The sequence below is a fragment of the Stegostoma tigrinum genome, chromosome 33 (genome assembly GCF_030684315.1).
Source record: "Stegostoma tigrinum isolate sSteTig4 chromosome 33, sSteTig4.hap1, whole genome shotgun sequence".
Taxonomy (NCBI): domain Eukaryota; kingdom Metazoa; phylum Chordata; class Chondrichthyes; order Orectolobiformes; family Stegostomatidae; genus Stegostoma; species Stegostoma tigrinum.
In genome coordinates this window covers 36418114-36432758 of record NC_081386.1, presented here as the reverse complement: position 1 = coordinate 36432758, position 14645 = coordinate 36418114, and the positions used below count along the sequence as shown (strand labels likewise).

General features: G+C 45.0%; 1 protein-coding gene across 5 annotated transcripts in view; it reads left to right on the top strand.

The window, feature by feature from the left end:
* gabpb1 (GA binding protein transcription factor subunit beta 1) overlaps nucleotides 1-14645 on the top strand; it is a 103605-nt gene that overhangs the window by 54898 nt on the left and 34062 nt on the right. For 4 of the 5 annotated variants that reach the window (XR_007250628.2, XM_048563178.2, XM_059639257.1 and 1 more), the window contains exon 7: nucleotides 1773-1880. The exons of the other annotated variant lie outside the window; for it this stretch is intronic. Coding sequence is in view for 3 of the 4 variants with exons in the window: in XM_048563178.2 (XP_048419135.1) it covers nucleotides 1773-1880 (108 nt within the window). In the remaining variant the exon portion in view is untranslated. The remainder of the gene's footprint in view (nucleotides 1-1772; nucleotides 1881-14645) is intronic. 5 annotated transcript variants of the gene reach the window in all.

Here is a 14645-nt window from a genome sequence, read left to right as displayed (position 1 = left end):
TGCGACAACAGAAGAGGGATGTGGAACGAAAGAAAATATCAGGTTTTTTTCCTCTTTGATTCAAATGTTTATTTTGAAGCTAATCTCGTTCCCCTACCTTGTTGTTAATTGGTTTTCCTCATTCATTTCTTTGAACTAGAGCTACCAATGGCTCATCTGTAACTAAATACTGTTGCTGTGTCAGTATCCAGCAGTTCCCTTCCGAATGGCATTGCGGGTCAATCCCCCACAGCCGGAGAACTGTGGCAGTTCAAGAAGTCAGCTCACCACATCCTTCGAGGGCAACTAGTGATGGGCGACAAATGCTAGTTAGCTAGCAGTACCTACATCCCACAGTTGAATTTTTAAAAAATATATATTACCTCAAGTATTTCTGATTTTCTGTTTCAGTGATTAAATAATTGCAATATTTATCTAATTCTCATGATGTGGGTGTGGCTGGTAAGGCTGGAATTTAGTATACGTAGAAACACAAAAATGTAGAAAATAGGAGCAGGTGTAGGCTATTCCACCCTACAACCTGCTGTGCCATTCAATATGATCATGGCTGATCACCCAATTAAGAACCCTATTCCAGAACAGTGGTCATGTTTTGAAGTGTTTTGTTGGGAACAGCAATGTAGAACTACCTTAGCATTGGTAAGAGCTTCTTGTGCTTGGTTACCTTTTATGTTATTTTTTGGTTGCAATCATGAGCAATTTAAAATTGAAGAAAGGATCCCCCTGAGGAAAATAATATCTACTAAATAGCTTTTCAACTGTAATTTATTCAGATCCTAGCACTTTAGTGGCTCAGTTTGAGCTCTAATGTGGCTTTTGGGCGTTGCATATTTTTTAAAAAATATGCATTTCAAAAAATGTTAGAAACTGGCAATAAAGGCAAACACTTTCCCTGTTATGCATGTGCTCACTGTTTTGGTCAACAGCTATGCCTAATGTGACATGCCTGTCCTTTAGTTCCTCCACCTTTTCAAATCCTGTTTTTGTCAACACCAACCTTTTTATTTTTGTGATAAATCATTCCACATCCTGACAACACTGAAGGGTTTCTCCATCTGTCCCAGCTAGAATATTTGCCAATGATTTTAAATCTGACCTTTAGTTGTTGGCCCACTTGCATAAGGGGCAGCCTCCTTCAAAAGTCCTCATTTAACTTGCCTTCTTTAAAAGATTTAATATTGTTGAAATACACATTTGAATTTACATTGTAAACTAATGGAATGTTAAGATGCTTTATACATCATAAATAGTATTTAGAAATGGGTAATAGATTTCTTTGTTATTTAATGATCTATATTAATCAGATATTCTATGATAGCCAACATTAACAAACTATCTTTCCTCATTAAATTTTAACTCGTCTGCACTGACTCAAATAACAAAAGAGGAATGTTCTGGCCTATGTCTGAGGACACAGTTCAGATTTCATGGGAAGTAAAGCTTCTTAGTTTTTCTTTTGCATTGTGTATTTTGTTGCTATGTTGAATAAATTAATTTATTTCATGTAACTTTTTCTTCCTTCAACTTTAGATAATTTTCATTTCACATGTGCTATTGATTAGATTTGACAGTCTCAATAGTGTAGTTTTCTGAATAGATATCAGATGAGAATCAAAGGTTTTGTAGCAGTGTTTTCTTTTAATGCTTAACTTAACAAAAAGCACTAAATCGTTTAAGAAAGGGAAGTTTTACTAATATCAGTCTTAACAATATAGTTTAATTCATATAGTCATATTGAAAATGATCTAATCCATCCCTTGGTTTTTACACAGTGAGGAGTTACAGAAGGGCTTGCTTTTCGTTTGCGAATACCAGACTTTTGATTGATGAGGACAACTATGTGCCAGCTAATTCAGAAGTGAATGGACCTTACTTTGAGAGTAAATATGACGAGCAGCCTCTGCACTTAAAGCAATAAGTGGGGATTGTTTTAAAGATAAAAACTGTGCCTCATCTGCGTCCAGCTCACTGTGTGATACTGGGGTTCTTTTAAAGCAGTTTTGCTTATCAGCTACTTTATTAAATAATCTATGGGGAGAGATTGGATCAGTTTAGACTATTCACTGGAGCTTACAGGAATGAGTGTGGATTTCCTAGAAACTTACCAAATTCTAACTGGATTAGATTGAGTAAACGTAGGAAAGATAATGCTGAGATGAAGAGGAATTGTTTCAGGCAAATTTTGGTGAGCCTGTGGAATTCTGTGCCACAGAAAACGGTTGAGACCAAGACTGTTGTGCAGTTCTGGAATCCATGTTAGAAGAGGGATGTGATAGCATTGGACAGGGGGCAGAGGAGATTTGCTAGGATTTTGCCTGGGCTGGAGAGTTTATGAAAAGAGATTGGATGGACTGGGGATGTTTTCCCTGGAGCAGAGGTTGAGATGTATAAAACTGAAGAGACATAGATGAAATAGACCATGAGCAGAGCATATCTGAGCAAGGCACAGCCAGACTGTATTTATGAGAATTTGGTGCAGAGGGGCAAAGATGCTTTCTGCATTTTTATTTTGTTTGTTGTTTGTGGGGTATTTTGTGGTGTATAGTTTGTATAGCAATATTCTTTAGATTGAACTGAGCAGAAGGAAGGGCATTCTAGTTTAACAGCTGCACCTTTTAGGGGTCTGTTGTTTGGGGAGGCGAAATCAAACATTGACATCACAGGGAAGTGCTGTGTTGATTGATTCATGATTTTAAAAAGTATGCTTTCTTTTGGAACAAAGCATTTGGAATGTTTGCCAACGTTGGTCAGTTCACTAAGTATAGGAGTTGGGATGTCATGTTGCGCTACAAGGACATTATTGGGGGCCACTTCTGGAATACTGAATATAATTCTAGTCACCCTTCTACAGAAAGGATGTTGTTAAACTTGAGAGGCTGCAGAAAAGATTTACAACAATGTTGCCGGGTTTGGAAGGTTTGCGTTTTAGGGAGAGGCTGAATAGGCTAGAGCAGCTTTTTTTTCCCCTGAAGCTTCAGAGGCTGAGAGTAACATTAGAGGTTTATAAAATGATGAGGGGCATGGATAGGGTGAATAGTCGGTCTTTTTCCCAGGGCAGGGGAGTCCAAAACTGGAGGGCAGAGGTTTAAGGTGAAAAGGAAAAGATTTAAGAAGAACATGAGGGAGTACATCAGTATGGGTAGCATTAACTTCATGTAGACTGGAAAATCAATTTGGCAGAGGTAGTCATGAAGAAGAATTCATTGAATGTATTTGGGACAGTTTCTTGGAATATAAAAAAACCAAACGAACTGCGGATGCTGTAAATCAGGAACAAAAACAAAGTTGCTGGAAAAGCTCAGCAGGTCTGGCAGCATCTGTGGAGGATAAAACAGAGTTAACGTTTCAGGTCCGATGGCCTTTCCTCAGAACAGGACATTGGTGGAGCCACTTCTGGAATACTGCGTATAATTCTAGTTGTCCTTCTACAAAAGTTCTGTTCGGTTCTGAGGAAGGGTCACTGGACCCAAAACGTTAACTCTGTTTTCTCCTTCACAGATTCTGCCAGATCTGCTGAGCTTTTCCAGCAACTTTTTTTTGTTCTTGGAACATTATGCTGTTGATCCAACTAGGAATCTGGTGATTTGAGCTAGACAGAGAGGCTGAATAAGCTGTAATAGTGACCTTATAGAGGTTTATAAGATCATGAGTGGTATGGATAGGGTAAATAGTCAGGGTCTTTTTACCCACAGTGGGTGAATCCAAAACTAGAGGGCATAGGTGTAAGGGGAGAGGGGAAAGATTCAAGAACCTGATGAGTAACTTGTTCATGCAGAGGGTATTATATGTTTGGAACAACCTGCCAGAAGAAGTGGTGGAGGCCGGTACAATTACAACATTTAATTTGCATCTGGATGGGTATATGAAAAGCAAGGATTTTGAGGGATATGGGCCAAATGCTGGCAAATGGGACTAGGCCACATTGGGATATCTGGTCAGCATGAACAAGTTGGACCAAAGAGTCTGTTTTCATGCTTTATGACTTCATGACTCTATAAGGGATTAACTGAGAAACAACAAGAATAATTGAAAGTCTGGGCCAGTATACTAAAGCAACATAAGTAGCAAAGTAGGGTTAGGGAAATCCAGTTAACATTAGGGAAGCTAAGTTACTAGTATTCTTACATAAACATAATTAATACTGCCTTTCTTTACAAAAAAAATTGTGGTGTCAGGAGAGGAAGCTGATGCAAAGGAATCTCATTGGTTGGCAGAGGTGGGGGTTGAGGGGAGAAAATTGGCAGGGAGAGCAGTGGTGGTGTTTGGATTTAGTGGTTGGGCTTGGGGGAAATTTAGCTACGGAGGCATTGCTGCAAGATTAACAGCATGGAACAGATTGTGGAGAGGTGGGAGGTCAGGAGGGGACAGGGGTTTGTCATCAGGCCTGGTTTCCCTGAATTCAGACCACAAAGATGCTGGCTGCCTTGGGTAATACCATTTTTGGGGATGGGGCCCCAAAGGCGTGTTAGGTTTTTTTGTAAATGGGAAGTAACTAATACTTGCATTGTTGAAGGATAATGGTGCACATTTTATTTGTTTTGCTGCATTTGGTGAACACTGCACTTCTAAAAAGGCACACATTCTTTCCTATCAAATGTGTGGAAAGCCAACTGTGAAAGGGCCAGTTTCTGGGTGATAGATTCTGGGAGTAATGTATTCCATACTCATTTAGTTGAGAATTTTTTTCTTTTATTCACTCATTGGATGTGGGCGTTGCTGGCTGGGCTGGCATTTATTGTCCGCCCCTAGTTGCCCCTACAGAAGGTGGCAGTGAGCTGCCGTCTAGAACCATTGCAGTTCACGTGCTGTAGGTAGAACATCAGTATCCTTGGGGAGGGAGTTGAGGATTTTGACCCAGTTACAGTGAAGGAGTCAGACTGGCGAGTGGCTTGGGGAATTTGCAGGAAGTGGCATTTCTTACACTGATTCTTGGCTAAAATTAAGAACCGCATCAAACGAGTATCCAGGAACTTCTGCTGCTGCTGTGACACAACCCCCATCCTGGGTAATAAAGTGTGGAGCTGGATGAACACAGCAGGCCAAGCAGCATCTCAGGAGCACAAAAGCTGATGTTTCGGGCCTAGACCCTTCATCAGAGAGGGGGATGGGGAGAGGGAACTGGAATAAATAGAGAGAGAGGGGGAGGCGGACCGAAGATGGAGAGTAAAGAAGATAGGTGGAGAGGAGAGTATAGGTGGGGAGGTAGGGAGGGGATAGGTCAGTCCAGGGAAGACGGACAGGTCAAGGAGGTGGGATGAAGTTAGTAGGTAGCTGGAGGTGCGGCTTGGGGTGGGAGGAAGGGATGGGTGAGAGGAAGAACAGGCTAGGGAGGCAGAGACAGGTTGGACTGGTTTTGGGATGCAGTGGGTGGGGGGGAAGAGCTGGGCTGGTTGTGTGGTGCAGTGGGGGGAGGGGATGCACTGGGCTGGTTTAGGGATGCAGTAGGGGAAGGGGAGATTTTGAAGCTGGTGAAGTCCACATTGATACCATTAGGCTGCAGGGTTCCCAGGCGGAATATGAGTTGCTGTTCCTGCAACCTTCGGGTGGCATCATTGTGGCAGTGCAGGAGGCCCATGATGGACATGTCATCAAAAGAATGGGAGGGGGTGTGGAAATGGTTGGCGACTGGGAGGTGCAGTTGTTTTTTGCGAACTGAGCGGAGGTGTTCTGCAAAGCGGTCCCCAAGCCTCCGCTTGGTTTCCCCAATGTAGAGGAGGCCGCACCGGGTACAGTGGATGCAGTATACCACATTGGCAGATGTGCAGGTGAACCTCTGCTTGATGTGGAATGTCATCTTGGGGCCTGGGATGGGGGTGAGGGAGGAGGTGTGGGGACAAGGGTTCCAGTTTTCATAAAGTCCTTTGATTTGAGGCAGATCCCAGGAGATTGAAATGCAGAAACTGTGATTCCTTTTATTCAAAAAGAAGAGCAGGCAGAAACCTAATAGAATGTTGCAGAATAGAATAGTACTACGTTATAATGCTCATTTGAGGAGCAGTACAGATGTTATTGGTCGAATGGTCTCCTTCAGTGGCATAACATTTCTGTACTTCTGAATGTTATTGTATATAAGATCATAAGACATTGGAGCAGAAATTAGGCCATTCGGCCTGTCGAGTCAGCTCCACCATTCAATCCTGACTGATAAGTTCCTCAACGCCATCCTCTTGCTTTCTCCTGGTAACCCTCGATCCCCTTGATAATCAAGAATCTATCTATCTTAGTCGTAAATGTACTCCATGACCTGGCCTTCACAGCTTTCTATGAATTCCATAGATTCACCACTCACTGGCTGAAGAAGTTTCTCCTTATCTCCATTCTAAAAGGTCTTCCCTTTACTCTAAGGCTGTCCCTTCGGGGTCTAGACTCTCCTACCAATGGAAGCATCTTCCCAACACCCACTATATCCAGGCCATTCAGTGTTCTGCAAGTTTCAGTTAGATCCCCCTCATCCTTCTAAACTCTACTGAGTATAGTCCCAGAGTCCTCAAACGTTCCTTATACATTGAGCTTTCCATTCCTGGGACCAGTATCTTGAACCTCCTCTGAGCTTGCTCCAGGGCCAGTACATCATGAGGAGGATTGAATGTAAAAGTAAGGATGTTATGCTTCACTTCCAAACAATATAACAATATTGAAGAGACTGCATCTGCAGTACTGTGTACAATATTGAACACCTAATTTAAGAAAGGCTGTCAATACTCTGGAAGCAGTCCGGAGAACATTTATTTGAGTAATACCTGAAAAGGATTGTCATTATGAAGAAAGGTCAGACAGACCTTTATCAGTTGGAGTTTAGAAGATTGAGGTGACTTAGTTGAAACAGGTAAGGTCATAGAGACATACAACATGGAAACAAACCCTTCAGTCTCACTAGTTCACACCGACCATATTCCCAAACTGAACTACCTCCATCAGCCTGCATTTGGACCATATCCCTCTTAAACCTTTCCTATTCATGCACTTACACAAATGCCTTATGAATGTTGTCACTGTACCTCCATCCACGACTTTCTCTGGCAGTTCATTCCACACTAAAACACTTCTTTAAAAAAAAGGTTGCCCCTCATGTCTTTTTAAATCTTTCTCCTCTCACCTTAAAAATATGCCCCCTAGTTTTGAACTCCCCACCTTAGGAAAAAGATCTTTGCTATTCACCTTATCTGTGCCCCTCATGATTTAATGAACCTCTAGAAGGTCACTGCTCAACCTCCTGTGCTCCATTGAAAAAAAGTCCCAGCCTAATTTTACAACTCAAATACTTCATTCCTAGTAACATCCTCGTAAATCTTTCCTGAACCCCTTCCAATTTATTAATAATATCCTTCCTATAGCAGGGTGACCAGAAGAGGTCTCACCAATTTCCTGTATATAGTCACTGACCTTAGCCATGCCTGAACTTATTGCAAATCAACCAGACTCCAGCAGATCTCTCTAGTTATCTGCCATCACTATTTTTTTTAACAGTCTCCTGTGCTCTGCTGCCTTCATGTGGCAACATGCTTTCTTCGAATTCTCTACTTATATTCCTCATGGCTCCTGTCCTGCATCCATGAACCTGGCAGAGCCTCTGGCAACAGATACTGGGCAGCAATCAGTTGTGAACCTGTGAAAAGGACTGTCAGCTTTTCAGAGTTGAATACAAGGCCAACTCTTTGAGGTTGTAAGATAATAAAATGTGAGGCTGGATGAACACAGCAGGCCAAGCAGCATCTCAGGAGCACAAAAGCTGACGTTTCGGGCCTAGACCCTTCATCAGAGAGGGGGATGGGGTGAGGGTTCTGGAATAAATAGGGAGAGAGGGGGAGGCGGACCGAAGATGGAGAGAAAAGAAGATAGGTGGAGAGAGTTTAGGTAGGGAGGGGATAGGTCAGTCCAGGGAAGACGGACAGGTCAAGGAGGTGGGATGAGGTTAGTAGGTAGATTGGGGTGGGAGGAAGGGATGGGTGAGAGGAAGAACAGGTTAGGGAGGCAGAGACAGGTTGGACTGGTTTTGGGATGCAGTGGGTGGAGGGGAAGAGCTGGGCTGGTTGTGTGGTGCAGTGGGGGGAGGGGACTAACTGGGCTGGTTTAGGGATGCGGTGGGGGAAGGGGAGATTTTGAAGCTGGTGAAGTCCACATTGATACCATTAGGCTGCAGGGTTCCCAAGCGGAATATGAGTTGCTGTTCCTGCAACCTTCGGGTGGCATCATTGTGGCACTGCAGGAGGCCCATGATGGACATATCATTTAAAGAATGGGAGGGGGAGTGGAAATGGTTGGCGACTGGGAGGTGCAGTTGTTTGTTGCGAACTGAGCGGAGGTGTTCTGCAAAGCGGTCCCCAAGCCTCCGCTTGGTTTCCCCAATGTAGAGGAAGCCGCACCGGGTACAGTGGATGCAGTATACCACATTGGCAGATGTGCAGGTGAACCTCTGCTTAATGTGGAATGTCATCTTGGGACCTGGGATAGGGGTGAGAGAGGAGGTGTGGGGGCAAGTGTAGCATTTCCTGCGGTTGCAGGGGAAGGTGCCGGGTATGGTGGGGTTGGAGGGCAGTGTGGAGCGAACAAGGAAGTCACGGAGAGAGTGGTCTCTGGAAAGCAGACAGGGGTAGGGATGGAAAAATGTCTTGGGTGGTGGAGTCGGATTGTAGATGACGGAAGTGTCGGAGGATGATGCGTTGTATCCGGAGGTTGGTGGGGTGGTGTGTGAGAACGAGGGGGATCCTCTTTGGGCGGTTGTGGCGGGGGCAGGGTGTGAGGGATCTGTTGCGGGAAATACGGGAGACGCGGTCAAGGGCGTTCTCGACCACTGTGGGGGGAAAGTTGCGGTCCTTGAAGAACTTGGACATCTGGGATGTGCGGGAGTGGAATGTCTTATCGTGGGAGCAGATGCGGCGGAGGCGGAGGAATTGGGAATAGGGGATGGAATTTTTGCAGGAGGGTGGGTGGGAGGAGGTGTATTCTAGGTAGTTGTGGGAGTCGGTGGGCTTGAAATGGACATCAGTTACAAGCTGGTTGCCTGAGATGGAGACTGAGAGGTCCAGAAAGGTGAGGGATGTGCTGGAGATGGCCCAGGTGAACTGAAGGTTGGGGTGGAAGGTGTTGGTGAAGTGGATGAACTGTTCAAGCTCCTCTGGGGAGCAAGAGGCGGCGCCGATACAGTCATCAATGTACCGGAGGAAGAGGTGGGGTTTGGGGCTTGTGTAGGTGCGGAAGAGGGACTGTTCCACGTAACCTACAAAGAGGCAGGCATAGTTGGGGCCCATGGCCACCCCCTTAGTCTGTAGGAAGTGGGAGGAGTCAAAAGAGAAGTTGTTGAGGGTGAGGACGAGTTCGGCTAGGCGGATGAGGGTGTCGGTGGAGGGGGACTTGTCGGGCCTGCGGGACAGGAAGAAGCTGAGAGCCTTGAGGCCATCTGCATGCAGAATGCAGGTGTATAGGGACTGGACGTCCATGGTGAAGATGAGGTGTTGGAGGCCAGGGAATTGGAAGTCCTGGAGGAGGTGGAGGGCGTGGGTGGTGTCACGGACGTAGGTAGGGAGTTCCTGGACCAAAGGGGAGAAAATGGAGTCCAGACAGGTGGAGATGAGTTCGGTGGGGCAGGAGCAGGCTGAGACGATGGGTCGACCAGGGCAGGCAGGTTTGTGGATTTTGGGAAGGAGATAGAAACGGGCCGTGCGGGGTTGGGGAACAATGAGGTTGGAGGCTGTGGGTGGGAGGTCCCCTGAGGTGATGAGGTCATGGTTGGCTGATTGTGATAAATTGCCAATGGGTCAGTGTGGCCCCGAGTGCCTCAGCAGCCCGTTGTTGAGTCAGTCCTGGTTGAAAGGTTAGGTTGGAGCTGCCTGATACCCACCAGACCTGTGTTGCTACACTGTCAAGCTTCATATTAGAATTAGTAAGCAGGGAAAGGTGTCTAGCTGCAGCTAACTGGCTGACAGCATTTTGGACTTGGTGCTGTGGGTGAATTCACTGTGGTGCATCCATGATGCTGAGTATGTCTTGAATAGCGTGTTCAGTGAGGCAGGTGAAGATGAACAGACAATAGAGGAAGGCAGGTAGTGCAGACCCTGTGGCTATCCCTTTTTTTTCAAACAGGTATATAATTTGGGATACTGTTGAGGGAGATGAATGTGAAAGTGAAAGAGGTGGGAGTAAACCATAGCTGGATCTGCAGTACGTGAGGGAAAGGAGGAGGGCAGGGCTCTAATAATTGGAGATTCAATTGTAGGATAACACAGGTGTTTCTGAAGCTGCGGGAGAAATTCCAGGAGGGTATGTTGCCTGTCTCATGCCAGGGTCAGGGACATCGCTGGCTACAGAGCATTCTGAAGAGGGAAAGCAAATATAGATCATGGTGCATATCTGTACCAGTGACACAGGTAGAAAAAGGGCTGAGCTTACCTAAAGCAGCATTTAGGGAACTAGGAAGTAGTTTATAGAAGAGGATACAAAAAATATTAATTTCTGGATTACTTGCATGCCATGCAAGCATGAGTGTAGGAATAGGAGGTTAGTCCAGATGTATGCGTGGTTAAAGAGATTGTGCCAGAGGGAGGGCTTTGGATTTCTTGGGCAGTGGGACCTGGTACAAGGAGAATGGGTTACAACTGTGCTGGAATGGGACCAACATTACAGGGGAGATTTGTTACTGCTTTTGGGAAGGGTTTTGACCAAATTAGCTGGGGGCAGGTGAGATCGAGAGAAAAGATTCAGCATGGAGAGATGATCAGCCAAAATTAAGAGACAACAACGGCGTCAAGAAAGCACAAGAAATCAAAGGCTAGTTAAGACACAAGGGAGTTTGCAAAGGTTGAATGGTATTTATTTTAATGGAAGGAGTCTGATGCACAATGCAGATGAGTTGAAGACACAAATTATCACATGATGGTAGGATGTCATTGCTATTGCTGATCCATATTTGATTGAGGGATGGGATTGGCTGCTCAGTATTCCAGGAGAGACAGGAAAGGAGGTAAAAGAGGAGAGGATGGCAAAATATTGATCAGGAAATCAGTTACAGCAGTAAGGAGGGATGGTCCAGAAACACCCCACCTATGTCCAGGACACCACCCTTGCCCTCCACACCTCCAAGACTTCCAATTCCCTGGCCCCCAGCACCTCATCTTTACTATGGGCATCCAGTCCCTGTACATTTGCCTTCCCCATGCAGATGGCCTAAAAGCCCTCTGCTTCTTCCTCTCCCGTGGGCCCAAAAAGTCCCCCTCCACCGACACCTCATCCGCTTAACTGAACTCATCCTTACCCTTAACAACTTCTCCTTCAACTCCTTCCATTTCCTAAGAGACAAAAGGGGGTGGCCATGGGTACCGGCGTGAGCCCAAGCTATGCCTGCCTCTTTGTAGGATACAATGAATAAACCCTCTTCTGTAGCTACACTGGCACCGTCCCCCACCTCTTCCTCCATTACATTGATGACTGTATCGGCGCTGCCTCGTGCTCATATGAGGAGCTCGAACAGTTCATCAACTTTAGTAACACCTTCTACCCCAACCTCAAGTTCACCTGGACCATCTCTGACATCTCCCTCTCTGTCTCCATCTGTGGTGACTACCTTGAAACCAACATCTACTTCAAACTCACCAACTCTCGCAGCTACCTAGACTACACCACCTCTCACCCACCCTCCTGCAAGAATGTCATCCCCTACTCCCAATTCCTCCACCTCTGCTACTCCCAACATGGTGCGTTCCACTCCTGCACATCTCAGATGCCATCCTATTTCCAGGACCATAATCTTCCCCTCTCCAGCGAGAGAAAATGCACTCAATTGCATCTCTTGCATTTCCCAGCTCTGCCCTCACGTTCCTTCTACCCCAACAAAAATAAAGACAATTCCCCTTGCCCTCACATATCACCCCACTAACCTCCAGATTCAACGTATCATTCTCCGCCATCTACAATCCAACCCCAGAAGCAAAGAGATATTTCCATCCCTATCCCTTTTGTAGGGACCACTCTCTCCATGACTCCGTCGTCTGCTCCACACTCCCCACTAACCCCACTGCTCATGGCGTCTTTCCCTGCAACGACAGGAAGTGTTGCACCTGCCCCTACACCCATCACACCCACCTTTGCAGAGCATCTGTGCTGTGTTTGTGACAAGACAACACCTTCTGGATGCCAACCGTTTCAACTCTCCCTCCCTCTCCCTGGGCGACATGTCCATCCTGGGCCTCCTCTAATGTCACCATTGACAAACTGAAGGAGCAGCACCTCATATTTCACCTCAGCTGCCCTACAGCCCAATGGCCTAAATGTGGATTTCACCAGTTTCAAAATCTTCCCAACCCAGGCCTCATCTGATGACCAACCCTCCCTCATCCCCGCCTCCTTGACCTGACACAACCTGCCCATCTTCTCTGCCACCTATCTGCCCCTCCCACCTCACCGACCAATCCTCACCACTCCCTACGTGCTCTCACCTATCACCATCCACCTACCTTCCCCAGCCTCACCCCTCCTCTGTCTATTTATTTCTGTGCTCCCTTACCCCTTTCCCATTTCTGCAGAAGGGTCCCAACCGAAAACATCAATTTTCCTGCTCCTCTCCTGTCTGGCCTGCTGTGTTCCTCCAGCTCCACTTAAGCTGTTCAAGTCTGTTTCCTATTATCCAGCCAAATTTGAATCTGTTGAAATTGTCCATTTTATTCTGAGCCATAACTTTCTTTTTCTTTCAAGTCAGTTGCATGCCGTAGTATCAAAATGTCTTTTTGAAGTCCATGTACACTACATCAACAGCCTTGCTGTCATCAGCTCAATCTGTTACCATTTCAGTAAACTTCAACAAGTTAATCTTTTTCCTTTTTAGAAGTCAATGTTGGTTGTTTTGTAAGCATAGAATCATAGTCATACAGCATATAAACAGACAGTTTGGTTCAACACCTCCATGTTGACCAAGTTTCCCAAATTAAACTAGCCCCACATGCCTGCATTTTGCCCATATCCCTCTAAATATTTCCTATTCATGTCTTTTAAATGCTTTAATTGTACTCATGTCTACCATTTCCTCTGGCAGTTCATTTGACATACAAACCACCCTCTGTGTGGAAGAAGTTGCCCCTGAGGTCCCTTTTTAAATCTTCCTCCTCCACCTCGCCTTAAAAATGCGCACCCCCCACCCCCTCAAGCTTTGAACTTCCCTAGCCAGGGAAAAAATCTTTGCTATTCTCATTGTCTGTGCCCTTCATGGTATTGTAAAACTCTGTAAGGTCAACCTTCAACCTGCTGTGCTCTAGTGAAAAAAGTCCCAGCCTATTTAGTCTAGTGTCCAGGTAAATCATTTCTGAACCCTCTTCAATTTAATAATATCTTTCTTACAGTAGGGCAACCAGAACTTCTCCAAAAGAATGTCCTGTACTCAATTGTCTGAGCACTGAAGACAAGCATACTAAATGTCTCCTTAACCACCGTCTACCTGTGATGCAATGCAACTTACAAAAAACTACGTACCCGCACCCCTAGGTCTCTTTGTTCAACTACACTACCCAGGGTCCTACCATTAACTGTATAAGTCCTGCCCTTGCATTTTGATAAAACAACAACCTCACGTCTATCCGCATTAAACTCCACCTGCTGCTCCTCAGCCCATTTACTCAATTGATCAAGATTTCTTTGTGATCTTTGATAACCTTCTTCACTGTCAACTAAACCACCAGTTGAATTAGTTTTATTGTCTCATTTACTGACATGAGTATAGTGAAAAATTTACAAGTCACCACTTAGAGCTGTCTTAGGCACTTTGACACAGATTCTTGGTACAAATTCTTAGGAAAAATAATTAGAAAAATAGAGATTTTAAAAGTCCAGCACTTCTCGGAACCCTCTGCAAAAACTTAGCTACCACCTATGTCAGACACAATGGTCTATAGTTCCCAGGCTCCTCCTTACAGCCTTTCTTAAATAAAGGCTCAACATTAGCCACCCTTCAGTTCTCTGGCACCTCACTTGTGGCTGTAGATGATACAAATATCTTTGCTGGGGACTCTGCAATTTCTTCCCTAACTTCCCTCCAAATCCTGAGATACACTTGATCAGGTCCTGGAGATTTATCCACTTTCTTTTAAGACCTCTAGCAGCGTCTTCTGTAATGTGGACTATTGTCAAGACATCCTTGAGTTCTTTAGCCTCCACGTCCTTCTGCACAGTACTAAATTGATTTGTTTAGTATCTCTACCCGTCTCCTGTGATTCTACACATAGGCGATCTCATTGATCTTTAAAGGGTCCTATTCTCTCCCTAGTTACTCTTTTTTTTATGCTTAATGTACTTGTCGGATCTCTTTGGTTTACCCTTAACCTTAGCATATAATGTTATGTCATACCCTGTTTTTGGCCTCCTGACTTCCCTATTAAGAATGCCCCTACACTCTTTATACTCTTCAAGATGGCTTAGATAGCATCTATCTCCTTGGTATGGACAAATGCAAAATATTCATTTTAATACTTCAGCCACCTTCTTACCTCCTATATAATCAACTTTTTTGATCCCTGATCATCCCTGCTGTTTCCTTTTACTTTCCTTTTAATTGATCTCAATTGTCTATACCTAATATGACTTTTTTTTCACATTTCTCACCATGGCCTTAATATCTTTATTTATCCATTATCCCCTAGTCTTAGCAGCCTTACCCTTCACTCTAA